Source organism: Protopterus annectens, chromosome 3.part0, assembly GCF_019279795.1.
Source record: "Protopterus annectens isolate FY-2018-M chromosome 3.part0, PAN1.0, whole genome shotgun sequence".
NCBI classification, from domain to species: domain Eukaryota; kingdom Metazoa; phylum Chordata; order Ceratodontiformes; family Protopteridae; genus Protopterus; species Protopterus annectens.
In genome coordinates, this window is record NC_056731.1 from 639,682,353 (window position 1) to 639,702,123 (window position 19,771).

General features: G+C 44.3%; 1 protein-coding gene across 1 annotated transcript in view; it reads left to right on the forward strand.

Annotated features, from left to right (window-relative positions):
* Nucleotides 1-19,771, forward strand: part of LOC122796893 (msx2-interacting protein-like) — an 868,075-nt gene that overhangs the window by 538,696 nt on the left and 309,608 nt on the right. Inside the window, exon 5 of the mRNA XM_044065646.1 lies at nt 16,010-16,135. Coding sequence (XP_043921581.1) covers nt 16,010-16,135 — 126 coding nt within the window. The remainder of the gene's footprint in view (nt 1-16,009; nt 16,136-19,771) is intronic.

Below are 19,771 nucleotides of genomic sequence, written 5' to 3' on the forward strand. Positions count from 1 at the left end.
CTAGATTCAGTAGGCATTGGCCTTCGAAAAACTGGTCATTTCCAGTCCCTCCCAGGCCTTCATAGACCAAACCCAAGGGCAACAGACCACAAAGACTGCAGTCTCAGGGTATGCACAGATCTAAACAGTGGAGTGCTCCCACCTGAAAAACAGGGAGTGGTAAGCCACCCTCCTATGGAAAAAGTTCACAATGACTTCGCCTGCATCCTTCCCAGCCATGCCCAAGTACTTGCACCCCTAGGAGGAAAACTCGCCCTGCATGTAAAAAACTGGGAATACATTACCCTGGACCTTTGGGTCTTAAAATTTGTATCCCAGGGATACACATTCTACTTCCATTCACTGCCAACCCCAAGTGGATTGCCAGACCTTCCCCCAAACCAGTGGGCAAAGGCCCAAAAGCAAGTACTTTCTCTTCTCAGTATCAGATCTATTCAACCTGTTCCAACAGAGCAAAGGGGACAGGGTTTCTATTCCAGACCGTTTCTGGTGCCCAGAAAAGAAAACACCTGGCGCCCTATCCTGGATCTGTCCATTCTCAACACCTTCCTGGTGGTACCAAAGTTCAAAATGCTTACACTCCAACAGCTGTTACTTATGTTAGCCAAGGACTCTTGGCTGGTCACCCTAGACTTAAAAGAAGCTTATCTGCACATCCTCATAAGGAAATCTTGCAGGAAATATCTATGTTTCAGGGCAAGCTCTGTGCACTATTAGATGTTCATCGTGTGACACTGCTGCAGTCATTACACTTGGGTTATCCTGCCATCAGGCTGTTCCCCAGCCGGCCTGAGTTCCAAAGTCTTGGTCCGGCGTCGGTTGCAGTCGCCTCCTCCCTGACGTCAGTGCGACAGGGGTATATAAGATGCAGCCAATGCCATTTTCTCCAGTCTTTCTTGCCGTGCGGTGCCCGAAGCAAAAGCAATTTGCAAGTGACGGTCGGCCTACTCCTGAGATTTTCATTCCGAATCCAGAACCGAAGTCTTTTACAAAGCTAAGTACCCCGTTGGGGAAACTTTTTCTTGCCTCAGACCGATGTCAGTAAAAGTTAATAACTGTATTTCTTGTGGGAAGCAAATACCTCATAAGGATTTCCATTCTTATTGTATCCCATGCCTAGGCCCAGACCACGATGTTGCTGCTTGTCGGTTTTGTGCTAGGTTTAATAAGCGCACTACTAAACGTCGGTTTGATTTTGCCCGACATTACTTTGGCAGAAAATTTAATTATACCATGCCGTCGGAACTTCCGACGACCAGTATTCATAAAAAGCACAAAGACAAGGACAGGCATCCGAGCCCGAAAACTGATGACGAAGCCTCTTCTAGGCCAGTCACCGGTTCTCCGGTTTTCAGTGAGGCGCCTTCGCAGCTCCTGACGACTGCTTCTTCAGAACCACAGGCCGCCCCCTCGTAGAGATGGCTGGGCCTTCGGACGCACTAGCTTTTCAGCAGACCGAAACCGATCCTGCAGAGGGATCCGGAGTACCTGAGCTTACCCGCAGCTTCAGAGGGTGTCTTCAGACCTACTCAGCTAAGCATTATATAAGTTCATAGGTAGGTACTAGGCTATCGGCCCTAGGGCCCATACAAGCCTAGCCAAAAAATGTACCCTGGCTTTCGCCACCCAAGAAAATTATTTTCCTGTGCCCCCTGTCGAGCCAGAGCCACAGAAGTGATCCCCGGGGTGAATTTCCCATTTCCCATCCAATCATCAAGGTTTTTCTTGAAGAGTGCTAATGAGGAGCTCTGTTTGACATAGATAGGTAGTCTGTTCCAGAGTATGGGAAGTCTCTGGGACAGGAATCTATCCCTCCAGCATGTTCTGTTTATTGTGGTGACAAGGTTAAGGTCCCTAGAGTATGTAGCTCGGAGGGATTGGGATTTCTTTAAGTGGAGCATGTCCAACAGATCTGGGTTTGACATAGCTTTGTATGTTAGGCAGAGATCGCCCCTGAGTAGGCGATATGCGATGGAGTAAAGCTGTAGTTTTTTGAGACGGTCTGCATAGGGCATCTGTTTGAGGCCAGTAATTCTCTTTGTGAGGTATTTCTGTGGTCTTTCCAGTTGTTATAGATGTCTTGTGAGGTACATACCAAAAGGGGCGTTGTACTCTATAATGGGTCTAATGAGTGATGAGTAGAGGGGAACAATGACCTCTTTTTTCTGGATGAGAATCCTTTTGTGATGAGATGAGCCACGTAGAAGGATTTCCTGACCACTGTGGCGATGTGATTATCAAAGGAGAGACTACTGTCCACCTGTGTCCCAAGGTCTCTTATCACATTTTCGGCATTAAGTAGACTACCAGCTATGTGGTAGTTCATGGGTACAGAGTTTTTACCAAAGGGGATGACAATACACTTTTTGGCATTGAGCTTCAGGCAATGGCTTTGACACCAGGTATCTGTCTCAGTGAGACCCTTTTGTAGTTTGTCCACATCGTTAGGAGTTTCGATTATGGCTCCTAGTTTGCAGTCATCTGCAAACTTTGTTAGCCAAAGACCTTCTGTGTTGGCCTGCACTTCAGAGAAATAGATAACAAACAGGAGAGGACCCAGGACTGAACTCTGCAGTACTCCATTTGTCACTGGTCTGATGTCGGATTTGGAATCCGCTACTTTCACAGTGTGGGTTCTGTCCATGAGCCAGTTGGCAACCCATCTTGTGACATAGGGATTTATACCTAGTTTAGTGAGCTTATCTATAATTCCAGAGTGGGGGATGGTGTTGAAAGCCTTGGCGAGATCTAGATAAGCTGTGTGAACCATTTTACACTCATCTATGGCCTTGGTGACTGCTTCAAAGAAGTCAATCCGGTTTAGGAGACATGATCTGCCTTTTACAAATCCAAACTGAGTAGGGTCCAGAGTTTGGAGATTACCAATGTCTTTGAGTTCCACGATGATACGTTCCATGGCCTTGCAGACCAGGCTCATCAGGCTAATGGGGCGGTAGTTCCCGGGGTCCGTCGAGGCTCCCCCTTTGTGGAGTGGGATAACTGTCACGGTGCGCCATTCAGTGGGTACAAAGCCTAAGGTGAGGCTATGATTGAACATGGTACTTAGGTAGGGTGCCAGTTCATTCTGTAGTTTGTGTAGAACGCAGCCTGGGATATTGTCAGGTCCCATGGATGCTGTGTTCTTGGCTTTGGAGAGTGTTTTTTTTCACCTGTGCAGTCGTGATTATAGGGACTTTGCATTCTTCCGGTATAGAGATGGGCCCTCTAGGGGCTGAGAGGGGCGGTAAAGTTAGCACTGAACCTATCTGCTAGGATGTTGGCAATATCAGCTGGTTCTGTATATTTAGTGCCATTATGCTGTAACTCAGAGCAGATCTGAGTGTTCCCATTTAGATTCTTGACATAGCTATAGAATGCTTTGTGGTTGTCTAGAGTCAGTGGCAATTTTGTTTTCGTAACTAGCTTTGGAGGATTTTATGAGGGATCTCAACTTCTTACTGAGGTTGACCAGGGAGTTCCTCCAGTCATGGGATTTTACTCTTTTTTGCAACAGTTTCTTTCTTCTGTTGTAGAGTTTGTTTATGGCAGAATAAACCCTCTTCTAAGTCAAAGCCTCCTTTAAAAACTAAGAAACAAGTACAGCATTCTCCAGGACAGGCCTCCATGCCTAAGAAACAAATGCTCAAAATGGCCGATGACCTAATCACTCTGATCAGGGGTTCCCATCCCCCACCTGATAAAAGGCCTAGACAGGATGCAGATTATGATTCTTCCGACCAGGGGTCCATTTCCTCAGATTCATCCTCAGACCTGGGATACTCTTTACCCCCTTATGAGGATTCTGATGCTGAGAAATCTATTCCATCAGTCTCTCTGCCTGAGGACTACTCCTTTGGGGAAACCCTACATACCATGAGGGAGCATTTCCTTTGGGAAGGCCAGGATTATTCCGAATCCAAGAAAAGGCTCAGAGACTTCCTATTATTACCTCAACACAGACCCGTGGCTATTCCGCCAATGCTAGATATTGTGGATGATGTGTACATTGAATCCAGCTCCACTTAAACCGGACAGATGTGAGAGTCCCTGACCCACACAAATTTCTGTATAAAAGCCCTGTTGCTGATCCCAAAACTATTTCTCAGGGACCCAAAGGGGTTAAGGCCTCATCAGCAAAGAACCCAGTTCCCTCTGACAGAGATTCCAGAGCACTAGACAGATGGGGAAAGAAAGTGTATACGTCTGCAACTTTAGCAATGAGAGCCTTAAATTGCCAGTTTCACATGCTAAAATATCAGCAATTTTTGATGTCTCAGTTGAAACAAAAAATGCTTCCAGATACAGATCCTCCTAATTTTAAAGAAATGCAGGATTTATTGCATGCCGCTGAACAAGTGGGAAAGCATGCATTGCAATGTGGTTTTGATTCTTTAGAGGCCTCATGCAGAGCAGCAGTTACAGGCTCTGTCATTAGAAGACATGCATGGTTAAAAGAACATATGTTGCCAGATCATGTTAAAGCTAAATTACTGGATGCACCTTTACAGCAGGATGTTTTATTTGGAGTTAAGGCAGAAGAGGTATTAAAGAAAATGGAGGATAAGGCAAAATCTATGCAAACAGTGAAGGATTTCTTACAGGTTCAGCCTCCTCGATTTAGTAGAAACTGGCCAACAAAGAATTGGTCCTTTCCAGTTAATGACAGACCTCAAAGGGGCAGATACAGACGGCCAAGAGGTAGAGGTCAACCACAAGGTCCTTACAGGCCTTGACAATGGGGTGCATCAGGCCAGAAATAAGGGGAAGACAGGCAACAACCATATAAAAAACAGCCCCAATGACTTCCCACTCCAGCTGCCAAACAACTCCCTCTTGGCAGCGCCTTTGGGAGGAAAACTGGCACTTTTTTATCACAATTGGTATATGATCACCCAAGACAAATGGGTTCTCAATATTATTTCAAAAGGTTACAGGTTCTACTTTCACACTCTGCCAACATTAAAAGGAATGCCAAATCTGCCACTAAATCAAAGGGCAGAGGCCCAAAAACAAATTATGGCCATCATGAACATGGGAGCTATTCAAAAGGTACCACCACAGGAACAAGGGCAAGGATTTTACTCAAGACTCTTTCTGGTTCCCAGAAAAGACAAAGCCTGGAGGCCCATTCTGGATCTTTCTTCACTAAACACTTACCTGGATGTTCCGAAATTCAAAATGTTGACATTACAGCAGCTTCTTCCCATGCTGGGCAAGCAAGCTTGGCTCGTGACTTTGGACCTCAGAGGCATACCTGCATGTCCCTATCAGACAAAACTGCCGAAGATACCTCAGATTCTTAGCGGGTCTAATGCACTATCAATTCTCTGCACTGCCCTTTGGATTATCTACTGCGCCCAGGGTCTTCACAAAGGGCCTGGCACCAGTAATTGCATTTTGCAGACAGAAAGGAATTCAAATTTACCCATACCTGGACAACTGCCTGATTCAAGCAGAGAGCAAGGACATCCTTCTACAGCATCTGGCATTTGTAAAAAAGCTATCAAGTTGCCTGGGGTACACAGTAAACGAAAATAAATCAAAACTAGTGCCCTCACAAGAGATGATATTCCTGGGTGCCAGCTTGAACACAACGGCCCAGATGGCTTTTCTCACGCCAGACAAGCAAGGACAACTGACACAATACTTTCAATTGATGGCAACAAAGACCCAACTCCTTGCAAGAAAAATTCTGCAGGCCTTGGGCTTCATGGCATCTTGCATACTACTAATTCCATATGCCAGACTGCATATGAGGAAAGTACAATGGTACCTAAAGAATGTATGGTCTCAACACTGTCAAAGTTTGGAAACAGTTATACCACTAATACCTTGCCTTCAACAGGAGTTTCGATGGTGGGCTCAAGCTTGTCACTTCAACAAGGGACAGCCTTTCACTCAACCCACAGCCAGGCAAACACTGACAACAGATGCATCGGATTACGCCTGGGGAGCACACATGGCAGGAAAATGTATTCAGGGCAAGTGGCCCGAAGAACAAAGGCATCTGCACATCAATCAAAAAGAGATGCTAGCTGTACAAAATGCCCTTATAGCTTTCAAGGACCTGTTGCATCCAGGACAACTACTACTAAAGACAGACAACACCACAGTTATGTGGTACATAAACAAGCAAGGGGGCACTCACTCCAACCCCCTCTGCAGACAAGCCATGACCTTGTGAAACACAGCTATAAACTATCAAGTTCACCTACAAGCACAATTCCTGCCAAGAGAGAAAAACACACTGGCAGACGACTTAAGCAGAAATATCATGGATCCCCACGAATGGGAATTGAATCCTCAAATATTCAGAATGGTAAAGAAATGGTGTAGCCCGGACGTAGATCCGTTTGCCTCCCCAATGAATTGCCAGTTAAAGAAATTCTGCACAAGGAGTTACCATCCGCAAGCTTGGAAAGTGGATGCCCTCTCATTCAGCTGGACAAACCTACAAGTATATGGTTTTCCACCACTGCCTCTTCTCCCAAAGATACTCATATAAGCCAGGCAAGAAGAGCCAAAAATGATCCTGATTGTACCAGACTGGCCACGCCAGCACTGGTACCCAATCTTAAAAAACTTAGCACAAGGACCACCCTGGATTTTGCCTCAAATACCACATCTACTGTCTCAGCACAACAATCAGTTACTCCACAGCCAGCTAAAGACACTAAACCTAGCTGCATGGAAGATTCCCTAGCCACGCAAGCAGTGCCTCTCTCCAAAGCAGTTATGGATGTCATTCTGGAGGCCAGAAGCCCTAGTACCAGGAAAGCCTACTCGGATAAATGGAAGAGATTCTGTGCCTGGAAGCAGGCTCACAGCCCTGATCCTCTTGTGCCAAACATTCCTCAGATACTACAATATTTGACTGAGATGCTGGACAAAGGCCTCTCCTTTTCATCCATCAAGATCCACGCCTCTGCCATCTCTGCACATTACAACATGGATCCACCAATTTTCTCTAATCCTTTGCTAAAACAGTACCTCAGAGGGGCAAAAAACATAAAACCACCCCGTAGAGCACCTACTCCAACTTGGGACCTCAACTTTGTTTTGAAAAAATTAACTTTACCTCCTTTTGAACCAGCTAGCACGGCAGAATTAAAATACATTTCTTGGAAAACTACTCTGCTCCTGGAAATAACTTCTGCAAGAAGAGTTTCAGAATTACAGGCACTAATGGCAGTGGAACCTTTCCTCATTTTCCACCAGGACAGGGTGTCCTTAAGAACTAATCCTACGTTTATGCCTAAGGTGGTTTCAAGTGTGTCTCTAAACCAAACCATTCACTTGCCTACTTTTTAAAAAGGGGAAAGACTACTGCATTCATTGGACATTCACAGGCAGTTAAGCTTCTACTTGGACAAAACCAAAGCTTTCAGAAAATCTGAGCAATTATTGGTAGCATATGCTGCAGCAGCACAGGGAAAAGCTATTTCAAAACAGACTATTTCCAAATGGATTGGACATTGCATACGTTTTTGCTATACGCACCATGGAAAACCTGTGCCTAACAGCATTAGATCTCACTCCACCAGGGCAACAGCCACTTCAACTGCCTACCTCAGAGGAGTACCTACCAAGGATATTTTGGAAGCAGCAGCATGGAGTTCTGTGCATACCTTCACCAAGCATTACCATCTGCCTCTATACTCTAAATCCAGAGCTGGCTTCGCCTCTGCAGTGCTGCAGGGCCTTATAGCCACCCCTAATGCCTTATAGAACCAACCACCCTACCTCAGCTTTGGGAGTTTACCCAAGTGTAATGACTGCAGCAGTGTCACATGATGAACATAGTACAGTTTTGTACCTACCATAAATGTAGATGTTCGAGTGTAGACACTGCTGCAGTCCAGGTTACCCTCCCTCCTTCCCCTCTTACTGGCTAGTACGTACCTAGTTCCTCTACCTTTTACTACCTATGGGGAGTATTTGCTGGTAGCTGAAAGTATGTTGTTTGCTTTTTTATGTATATTTTATTAGCAATTTGAATTGCCTACCTATCTGGGGGCACCTGATATCTGGGGCAAGAAAAACTGAAGAAAATGGTGTCGGCTGCATCTTATATACCCCTGTCGCACTGACGTCATGGAGGAGGCGACCGCAACCGACGCCGGACCAAGACTTTGGAACTCTGGCCGACTGCGGGACCGCCTGATGGCAGGACCTCCTGATGGCAGGATAACCCAAGTGTAATGACTGCAGCAGTGTCTACATATGAACATCTACATTTATGGTAGGTACAAAACTGTACTTTCCTTGCCTCAGAAAAGATTTTCTTTGGTGGGCAACAGCATGCTCCCACAAGAAGAGACTGTTTTCTCACCTCCCCGCACTGCCCAGACCCTCACAACAAATGCATCAGACTATGCTTGGTGTGCACACCTGGACGGCAGGTGCATGCACGGCCAGTGGAACTTGCAGCAAATCCCTCTGCACAGCAACCAAAAAGAGATGATGGCTGTCCAGCACGCCTTGATAGCATTCAAACCCCTTCTCTCCCCAGGGGCTCTCCTGATCAAAACTGACAACACCACTGTGATATACATCAGCAAGCAAGGAGGAACTCACTCCTGCCCTCTATGCAGGCTTGCCATGACCCTTTGGCACACAGCCTCTGCCATCCATCTGCACCTGTTAGCATAATTCATACCAAGCTCTCAACTCTCTGGCAGTTCAATTAAGCAGAAGTCTTCTGGACCCACATGAGTGGGAGCTCAGCAGAAGTACTTTCACCCTAATAACTCAGAAATGGGGCACCCTGAAGGTTGACCTCTTTGCCTCCCACACCAACCATCAGCTCATCAAATTCTGCTCCAGGGAGCATCACTGCATGGCTTGGAAAGTGAATGCCCTGTTCTTCCCCTGGGTCAGTCTATCAGTCTGTGCCTTTCCTCCACTACCTCTCATCTCCAGGGTACTGCTCAAAATAAAGGAGGAAAAACCAAGGACAATTCTTATAGCTCCAGAGTGGCCTCACCAGTACTGGTACCCCTTGCTGTGCAGCATGTCCCCACTGCCACCATGGCATCTTCCTCAGATTCCAAACCTCGTGACCCAGAGGGAAAGGGTCTTCATTCATCCCCAAATTGCAGACACTCAATTTGGCAGCTTGGCTTATTCCTTAACCCCGGATCAATCTGCCAAAGTCAGTAAACAGGTTCTAGATGTTATCCGTGAGGCTAGACCCCCTTGCACTAGAAAGTCTTATGCTGACAAATGGAAAAGGTTCTGCACCTGAATCTAGGCTAAGGGAGTTCAATACTGCACACCCCTCCCTCCCTCTCATCCTGGATTTCTTAGCTGACCTACTACACCGTTGCCTCTCTTTTTCCTCTATAAAAATTCATGTCTCTGCTGTTTCTGCTCATTTCCCCAGCTTGTTTAACTGCCTCCACCCAAATGTGTTGACTCCCAACAGTGAAACACGAAGAACATAGTACAGTTGTGTACACTTACCATAAATGTAGATGTTCGAGTGTATTCACTGTTGCAGTCCTGGTTTCCCTCCCTCCATCCCCCATTTTTCTTCTCTTTTCTTACATGGGACATATTGTTATTTACTTTCTACTGGTGGGGTTTTTCCACCAGAACCTGGCTCTTACTTGAGGGCTCTTGACAAGGTAGGGCAATAAAAACTAATGTAATGGCGTTGGCTGTCTTACTTTATACTACTGATGACCTGACTTCAGTCCTGAAGCGACAGCAACCGACGCAGAAATACTAAGCATCTGGTATTGGGCCGGCCGAGGGATACCCTGTCAGGAATAACCCAAATGTGATGACTGCAACAGTGAATACACTCGAACGTCTACATTTATGGTAAGTGTACACAATTGTGAGCCCATCCTGTCTAATCATTTTGCAGAGTTTTGACTTACTACTCCCCAACCCCGCCACATACATATGCATTCTGTCATTTTCACAGCATATTATTTATTTATTTATTGACTGACTGGCATTTGGTTACTGGGAAAGTCCGACTCAGTAGAAGTCCATTTTCCGCAGATACCCATGGATAAAAGCTCTTAATTATTACAAAACATTTTAAGAACAGTAATTTTGCAGTCTTCAGTAGTAAAAACAAAAACATTTGCTTTTCAAAATAACAGATTGGACAGAATATAAAACTATTGGTAAAGACTCTAAGGTATATGACAATCATTTAATATTTAGAGAAATTAGACACTTTATAGAGAAATTAAATGTAATTTATTAGTCTTATGCAGAATGCACAGCATTTTCAAATTTTCTTTATTTCTTTGGTATTTATAGCACTTTGTGTACTGTGTATTTTTCTAGCTAGTTTCACTGTGTGTGAGGTATTAACTGGAAATTGTCCACTTTTATTAAGCATCTGTTGGGTTGTTTGTTTCTGATAACTTGTTGCAGTTAAACTCTTTTTTTCTAGAGGCTCCTTTAGCTGTTTAAAACTTTCATTTAAAGGCTCACTGCTGCTTTTCAGCTGTGAGAAACATTTCTGCAGTTTGTTTCCCACCCTCCCTCCCACCCGCCCCTAGTGTAAATTTGATCTGGGATCATCCTCCCAGTCTAGTGTCATTACCTCATTCTACCCAGTACAGGGAGAACATTTGAGAAGGCCAATCAGCTTAGTTTTTGCTACACCTTTCTCTCTTTCCACTTTAAAAAAAAAAATATATATATATATGTATATATATATCTGCTTTTACTGTATTTGTGTTTCTTCCTATTTTATTTTGCTTTTGCGTCATCTTAAAAGTACTCAATTGTATTTATTACTGCTTGGTGTAGCTCATTCTAAGCCTTTTAGTTTAAGCACTTGGGCTTCAGACCATTTGTTTTACATTAAGAAGGTTTGTGGTCTGCACTGTAGTGGCAGAACAGGTAGCTTACATCCTTCTAAGTGAGGGCTCAGTGTCTGTTATTCTAAAAGTGTATTAATTCTGGTTTAAGCACTTGGGCTTCAGGCCAGTTATTTTACATTAAGAGGGTTTGTGGTCTGCACTCTTGTGGGAGGAGAGGCTGGACTCTGCCCTTCTGAGCTGGGAATTTCTGGTTAAAGGCTTATAGTGCCTGCATATTTGAACTGCTTCTTACTGAAATTGGTACACCTTGTTTGCTGTAGCATAGACTAGATCCAGGCCTGCTGAATCTACCTTTGTTTGTATAACTTGAGCACTAATCCAGGCATTCTTTAAAGTATTCAATTGTATTTATTACTGCTTGGTAGTAACTTGATTAAAGTGTAGCTATCATTCTAAGTCTTTTGGATTAAGCACTTGGGCTTCCGACCAGTTGTTTTACATTAGGAAGGTTTGTGGCCTGCACTGTGGTGGCAGGACAGGTAGCTTACATCCTTCTAAGTTGGGAACTGCTGATTGAGGGCTCATTGTCTGTTATTCTAAAAGTGTATTAGTTCTGGTTTAAGCACTTGGGCTTCAGGCCAGTTATTTTATATTAAGAAGGTTCGTGGTCTGCACTCTTGTGGGAGGAGAGGCTGGACTCTGCCCTTCTGAGCTGGGAATTTCTGGTTAAAGGCTTATAGTGCCTGCATATTTGAACTGTTTCTTACTGAAATTGGTACACCTTGTTTGCTGTAGCATAGACTAGATCCAGGCCTGCTGAATCTAGCTTTGTTTGTATGCTTGTTGTTTGTTTGCTTATTTCCCTGAAACACTAATTCCACCTAAAACGCGGCTTTTCAGCGCTTCTGTGGATCCCTAGCGATATCTGCATTGCTTACTGTACTTATTTCCTTGCTTCACTTGAAAGAAAGTTACTGTTTGTCGTTTTTGCATTTAAGTTACCTGTAACACATTGCATTTAAGTTACCTGGCACTTGCTCACTAAGTCAGCACTAAAAAATTAAAAGCACTACACCCTCACAAACTCCCCTTGAGTACCTTGTTCCCCATTGGCCCTTTTTTCAATTATAAAGGAATTCCCAATACTATTCTAGCATGTCCAAAGGTCAGTTGTCAATCTCCTCTCTGGTCCAGCTGGTGAATCTGGGAATTTTGAGGCAATGTTACAACTGCCTCATGTACACAGACAACCCTCTCCTCCTCCCAACAAATTCCAACACATGTGAGAGATGCAACCATATAGCCAAACTGGAGGCTAAGCTCTCTCAACTCACTACTGGCGTAACCAGTCAGGAGGAGAAGGAAACCACACTCACTACAATTCCAGTCTCACATAGACCTACCACGACAGCAAACCAAACACATAAACACACTAAAACATACTGGAGGCTCTAAATAAAAATCTGCCTAAGCAGCAAAGACCTCCAAAGCAGACACCCAAGCAACCGCTACCCCAAAACAAAACACGTGCAACACATAGCTCACAAAGCCAGTGTGCCGAACAGTCACAGCCCTTAAGGCTAAACAACACACCTGATACACTTGTAATAGGTGACTCTATTGTCAGGCACACTGACGTCCCGCTCACCAGGCTGAACAAGGAGAAGGTCATGGTGAGCTGCCTGTCGGGGGCTAGGATCCGCCACATAACACAAGCACTCAGGTCACTCCAAGGCAAGTACAAATATGACTCAGTCATTGTCCATGCTGGTGTGAATGACCTGAGACGTACCTCCCTGGACTACATGAAAAGAGACATAGAGGAGCTCTCTGAGCACGTAGCCCAGGCCGGTATGACCCTGACCTTGAGTAGCATTTTACCCTCACCAAGAATGATGCCACAATATGAAGACAAGATGATCAATTTCAACAATTGGCTTAAGTATTGGTGTCATTCAAAGGGGATCCAATGCCTGTCAGCCTGGGATGACATGCTCGACAAACCACGATGCTTTGCTAGGGACGGCTTGCACCCGTCACCCCGGGGCTTTCGGATATTGGCAAAGGCTCTTGCTACCCCCATAGTGCCTTTTTTAGGCAAGGCTCAAAAGACAAACCCACCTCCATCGATATCTGTGGAGTAACAGAAACCTGGTTCAAGGCTCCCGAGAGCACTACCAGGTTATACCTCATACCATGCTTTTCGGCCCCAAAACTTGGACCGAACCACAAAAGGAGGGGGAGTATCAGTATTCGTCAAAGATACCCACACCTCCAGGTTGGTGGCACAGCACGAAGCATCAGAGACTATCCATGTGCAACTAACAGTGGGTAAAACTGCCTTCCAGTTTATAGCTTGCTACAGACCACCCTCCCAAACCCAGGAACCCCACTCGGCCTTCCTGAGAACACTGGAAAATATGAAGGTCTCTCCAAACACCATTATATTGGGCAACTTCAACTACCCAAACATAGACTGGGAGCATTACTGTAGCTCCAACACCCTAGCCCAAACGTTCCTAGAATTTATAAACTCAAATGCTATGGAACAACTTGTTACCACTCCCACAAGAGGAGAAAACATACTGGACCTGATCACCAACATGGGGACTCTATGCTCCAGACCAGAAGTGTATCCCTCACTGGTAAGATCAGACCATAAACTAATCTCACTGGATATTCACATCCCGACCCCACCCCCTGCCCAGAAAACCACAGTGAAAAACTTCTCTAAAGCAAATTTCACACTCCTCAAAACCGAGGTGGAATCCTTCAAAGCCCCCAGGCCTGTGGAAAATACGGCCCAGACTGCAGAATCCTTTATAAACGCATTCTATGAACACCTTCAGGAATGCATGGATCATGCAATTCCAAATAAAACCAAGACCAAATCCTCCAAAGGCAGACTGGTGGACCCCAGCCATAAACAAACTATACAATAGAAGGAGGAAGCTACTACATGACAGAGCAAAATCCCAAAAAGGGAAGGCATCTCTGATCAGTATTAGCAAAAAACTACGGGCACTCATAAAATCGTCTAAGGCCAGCTTCGAGAGAAAAATTGCACAGGACACTAAGGATAATCACAAGGCTTTCTTTAGTTATGTTAGGAACCTGGGTGGGAATTCCCAGATATGCACAGAATTAGTCCAAAATGAGAAAAAATACACCGAACCCACAGACATTGCCAACATCCTAGCTGACAGGTTGAGTGCAAACCCCCCCCCCCCCACCAAAAGGGCAAATATGTATCCCAGCAGAGTGTTGCCACCCTGACATCTCAAATGCTCAGGTAAGAGCCGCCCTCTCCAAAGCAAAAAACACAGCATCAATGGGACCAGATGGTGTCCCGGGCTGCATCCTACATGAACTCCAAGAAGAGCTAAACCCAAACCTAAAACTACTGTTCAATCTCAGCCTTACTACAGGATATGTACCCAAAGAGTGGCGTACAGCAACAGTGGTCCCTCTCCACAAAGGTGGTGCCTCAACGGATCCTGGAAACTATCGCCCCATAAGCCTGACTAGCTTGGTCTGCAAAGCTATGGAAAGGATCATCATGGACCTCATAAATAAAGATATTGGGGACCTACAGACACTGGATCCTACCCAGTTCGGCTTTGTTAAGGGCAGATCCTGCCTCTTAAACCTGGTTGATTTCTTTGAAACAGTCACCAAGGCCATTGTTGAGGGGAAGGTGGTCCACACAGCCTACCTGGACCTCGCAAAAGCCTTCGATACAATACCCCACTCGGGCATTATGGATATGCTCACCAGCTTAAATATAAACCCCTATGTCACTAGATGGGTTGCAAACTGGTTCAAGGACAGAACCCACATGGTTAGAATTGCTGGAGCCATGTCAGACTCCAAACCAGTTACAAGTGGCGTCCCACAAGGCTCAGTCCTGGGACCTCTCTTGTTCGGTATATATTTCTCGGAGGTACAGGCCAACACGAAAGGACTGTGGCTGACCAAGTTCGCAGATGACTGCAAACTGGGCGCCATAATCGACTCTCCAGCCGACACAAGCATCCTCCAAAAGGGCCTCATAGAAACAGACAACTGGTGCCAGAGCCATGGCCTCAAGCTAAACGCCAAAAAGTGTATAGTCATCCCCTTTGGCAAAAACAAAGTGCCCACAAATGACCACATAGGTGGTAATCTATTAAGTACAGAAGAAGTAATTAGGGACCTGGGGACCCAAGTTGATAGCAATCTCTCATTTGACAACCACGTGGCTAAAGTATTTAGAAAAACATTTTATATAGCCCACCTAATCATGAAGGGATTCACATCTAGATCAGGGGAGGTCATCGTGCCTCTTTACTCATCCCTCATCAGGCCCATAATTGAGTACAATGCCCCTTTTGGGATGTACCTTACCAGACACCTGCAGCAACTGGAAAGACCCCAAAAGTACCTCACCAAGAGCATCAAATGGCTCTGACAGATGCCATATGCTGCCCGGTTAAAGAAACTCCAGCTCTACTCAGTGGCATACTGCCTGCTCAGAGGCGATCTGTGCCTGACGTATAAAGCCATGTCCAACCCGGAATTAATGGACATGCTGCACCCCAGAAAATCCAAATCCCATCGAGCTACTCGCTCAAGAGACTTGAACCTCAGCACTGAAATAAATAGGACATGCTGGAGGGACAGATTCATAACCCAGAGGCTCCCTTCACTCTGGAATAAAATCCCAGTCCAGGTTAGGCAGAGTCCCTCATTGACTCTCTTCAAGAGGAATCTTGATGAGAGGATGGGAGATCGTAGGTTTATCCCGGGTATCACTTCTGTGTCACTGTTAGACAGAGGCACAGTATACTAACCTCGAAAAAGGGCATAGCAAAATTTATTTAAAATGGGTGGCGAAAGCCAAACACACTCTGGCTAGGCTTATAAATGCCCTAGGGCAGATAGCCTAGTTTGAACCTATGAACCTATAAGAGTGACCGCATGTTTCTGAAATCACACATGAAATGCTTACTGAAAGAAAAATTGTAGATTTCTCTTATGTAGTGGAATAGTTGTCAGTGTATTTAGTAATAACTGAACAAGTTGCATAAGAAAGTGGATAAGTGTCCACCAGAGACGAAACATACAGCCTTTACTCGAAGTTTGATTAATGGTTGGTCAGAATCGTGTTGAGTTTAAGAAATGAGTTATTTGCTAATTATGTAAAACTTTGTCTCTCCCCTCCCTCTTTTTTTCAGGGAATACGAATCAGGTTTGAAAGATGGAGGAAAGGCCAGAGCTTCTAGATGGGACCCTGTTGCACCACTTCCAAGTGGTTCAGGAAGTTTAAGTCAGAAAATTGGAAGCACCAGTCATCTACCCAGGTATTATAGAGTGTGTGAGACATTTTTGTTTTTTTATGTAGCTGCCTTTTGGAAAAATATTTGCGCCTTATTTTGGATCTTCCAGTTTGTAGATGAATCCCCACTGCATAGTTGTTTTCTGTTTCATGATAAGAAATGCAGACTTTCCTTGTAATATCTAATACTGCAGTACTAAGTCTTGGGATAACTTCCTACAGACGTCTGAGGATTGGCTTAACTTCTAGTACTCTTCACCATTCTTCCTCCCAGCCCGACGAATGCCTTCCTTCTCGGATATCAGCATGTTGCCAATAGAATGGGATGTTGATCCGTGTCACCTTGATTGATTGGCTTAACTTCTAGTACTCTTCACCATTCTTCCTCCCAGCCCGACGAATGCCTTCCTTCTCGGATATCAGCATGTTGCCAATAGAATGGGATGTTGATCCGTGTCACCTTGATTTTTCTTGATGGAATTATCTGGGTTTTGGTTGTCATCCTTTTCTTTTACTATAGGTTAGTTATTAACATTTTATGTGGATTTTTTTTTAAGAAAGTTAATAACTGAATTAGTTGAAGAAAGGAAAAATCCCATAAGGATTTCCAAGAATTGTATCTTTTTCACCTGTTGTCCATTTCATGATTTGCCCATTTGCTCTTGGTGCATCCTTTAATCAAAATATCTTAAAGCAGTTTGGGGAATCTTTCCAGGAGTACTTAACTCTGTTTTCCAAAGTCATTTTCAGTATAAGTGCTGTTTATAGGGGCGCTGCTGGACACAGCGCATGCGGTCCCATTATTTCATTACCGTCTCTGAGCAGAACCAGATCTCAGCAAGAAGGTTCCTCAGGGTCTTGGGCTACTTGACGTCTTGCATTCTGAGGGTCCCCTAGCACAAGGACATTGCACCGGTACTTCAGAAACATGTGGATAGTAGCATGTCAAGTCCCTTCAGTCCCCTTTTTCTGTACAGTCTTGTATCAGAAGAGAGCTCACCTGACAGGTAAGGTACATTTACCTCTGTCTGCTGTACCTTTAAGGTGAACTTTGGGATCTTGGTCCCACACCACAGGCTGTAAGCCTGGGACCCCATGTGGGATTGAGAGGATTTGGGGTAGTCACACAAAGGATGTCCTTCCCTCAGAGATACTGGTCACACCTGTGAAACTGCATATGTTTTTGGATATCTCAGCAATCCTTATGGACGTTGAACAAAAGGATGGCCTTTTTGACAAATTTGTTAGCCACCCCTTCTATAGAGATCTTGTTGTCTTTGGTTAAAAGCAAGTCTGATGCCCGAGGCCTAGACATGTGTTGTGTGTCAACACTTCAGTTGATGGTGACTTTAAGTTTTAGAAAATTTGATGAGAAGTGTTGTGGCTTGAGGGAGAAGTAATCCTTCAGCTGTGAAACTGTCCATGGTTTGGTACCCCCCCCCACTACTTAAAAGAAAAATGTCTCCGATGTGATTCTTTGAAATGTCATTTGTATAGGGAATAATTGGCTTATTGTAACTAGAACTTCTCCACGGTGGTCTGTGGTTCTTTCATAATAATTGTAATTCAGAGTAAGATGATACAGTTTCCCCACCAGAAACATGTATATAGTTTGGTGACACTGTAAAGGTGGAATTACTTCAGGGAGTTGTTGTAGTCTAAGATACATAAACTTAATGGGCATGGATACATTTAAGCTCCTTGCGGTCCCTGCTCTGCTGTGCTACAGGCTTTGAAGGATTCCTTTGAATTGACATCCCTGCCAACCTCCTCCTCCTAAAAAAAAAAAAAAAAAAAAAAAAAAAAAAAAAATACTGTAGGTTTTAAGAAGAATTTAAATATATCTGTTAAAAATAAAATGGGCAGCCCAGTAGTTTCCTTGAGAGTAGAAGATCTAAACGGGTATCAGGTGTAAATTTTCATCAGCAGGATTCTGAATTGTTTAAGCAAGACTGTCTGTATACCTTCCATTTCAGGCCTTTTAGGCATTCTCTTGCCAGACAAATATTACAGAGCATCAGAGTGAGATTCTTGAACCAATTGAACCGATGGTTTTGAACATTCCAAATTAAACTTTAAAAGGTGAAATGTGCAAACTGATGGTGACAGTGTGTATAGCTTCAGCAGACAGTACTATGGTAACAAGACCTGCCTGAATTAGATTATAGCCTCTGCTGAAGGGTGTTAAAGGACAGCTTTTGAATGTACCTTTAAGAAGAGAGCTGTTTTTGGACTTCATTCCCTAGAAGTCTTTAAAAGTTTAAAGGAGATGGATAAAGCTGTGTAGTTGATGAAGCAGCTTTTTTTCCCTCACATTCCAAGATAATAGCAGAAACTACCCAATCAAAATTGTCCCTTTTATAGAAAATAGACTGGCAGAGCAGTTCTGAGAGAAAGGAGTTTGAAAGCAAACATGCTTGGAGAAATTGCAGAGGATGGCGTGTGTGTTTGTTTGCTTGTGGAAAATCCCCTACTCCTCAACAGTTATTTGGTTAGTAGACTTTGCCCACAGCTTCCTTATCATTTATCCCCTTCCTTTCTTTGCGTCTTTTGGCGTAGGCTTTCTCACTTCAGGAAGATTTTTTTTTTTCCTGACCTTTAACCGATAGATAAGGAGTGTTATTTCTGTGGGTTACAGGTTCATATTGTGAGCAGTTCAAAATGGTCAGCAGGAGAAGTGAAAAAGGGTAATTAGAAAAGTAACTGGCAGGGAGACCAGAAGGGGAAGTCCTAGGGTCCCTGAGGATCACATCCTCTGAAGAGGGCAGCCATGGCTGTTGAGAGTTTTTATTTCCCTTTCCCTTAGAAACCCATAGCCCAGCTCTATTCATTCTGTCTCAGCCCCAGCTCCAAGCTAGCAGGAAGGGTAACCCAGTTTATTAGAAACAAAGAAATCATCATTAGAAGTAAACTGGTAGTACAGATTATCCCAGGGGTACAAACTTCTGTTCCTAAGTTGACTAAAATGTTGGACATTCCAACTGTAACACGAGACCAAGTACATTTAACTGTTCCAGTCTTGGAGGAGTTTTGACAGCTAGATGGAGTAGAAACAATACCAAAAGAGCACCAAAACTCTGGGTGCTACTAAAGGCTTTTCATAGGTAGTTTCTGCTGTTATCTTGGAATGTGTGGGTTAAAAATGAGGGTCTGTTGAGGCCCATATTGGACCTGTCAAGACAGAATCTACTCTTAAAAAATCCCCCAGTTTAAAATGCTTACCTTGCATTATAACCTGCCCCTCCCCATTTCCACATACCCTTATGGCTATCCATGGCCTAGGAATGCCTGTTTTTTCATATTCCAGTTCACAGAGACTACATATGTTTTCTCATCAGGGTGTAGGGCACCCACTGTTTATCTTTGACTTTTGGATTGGCTACTGTATCCAAGGTATTTACAGGGTGCCTGGCTTAAGTTACTGCTTTATTCAGAACCAAAGACATTCATATTTAATTTTATATGGGTGGCTGCCTAATTCAGTCCAAATCACTGTAGGAGGTAAGGATAGTCCTGGCACTTAATCAAGGATTGTTTTCAAAGCCTGGGATTCTCATTCAGTATCAGTGAATCATCATACATGCCCTTCCAAAACCATTATTTTCTTTGGGACACTGTTGGGCTGCAGCAGTCAGGGGGCCTTTCTCTCAGCAAGACATGG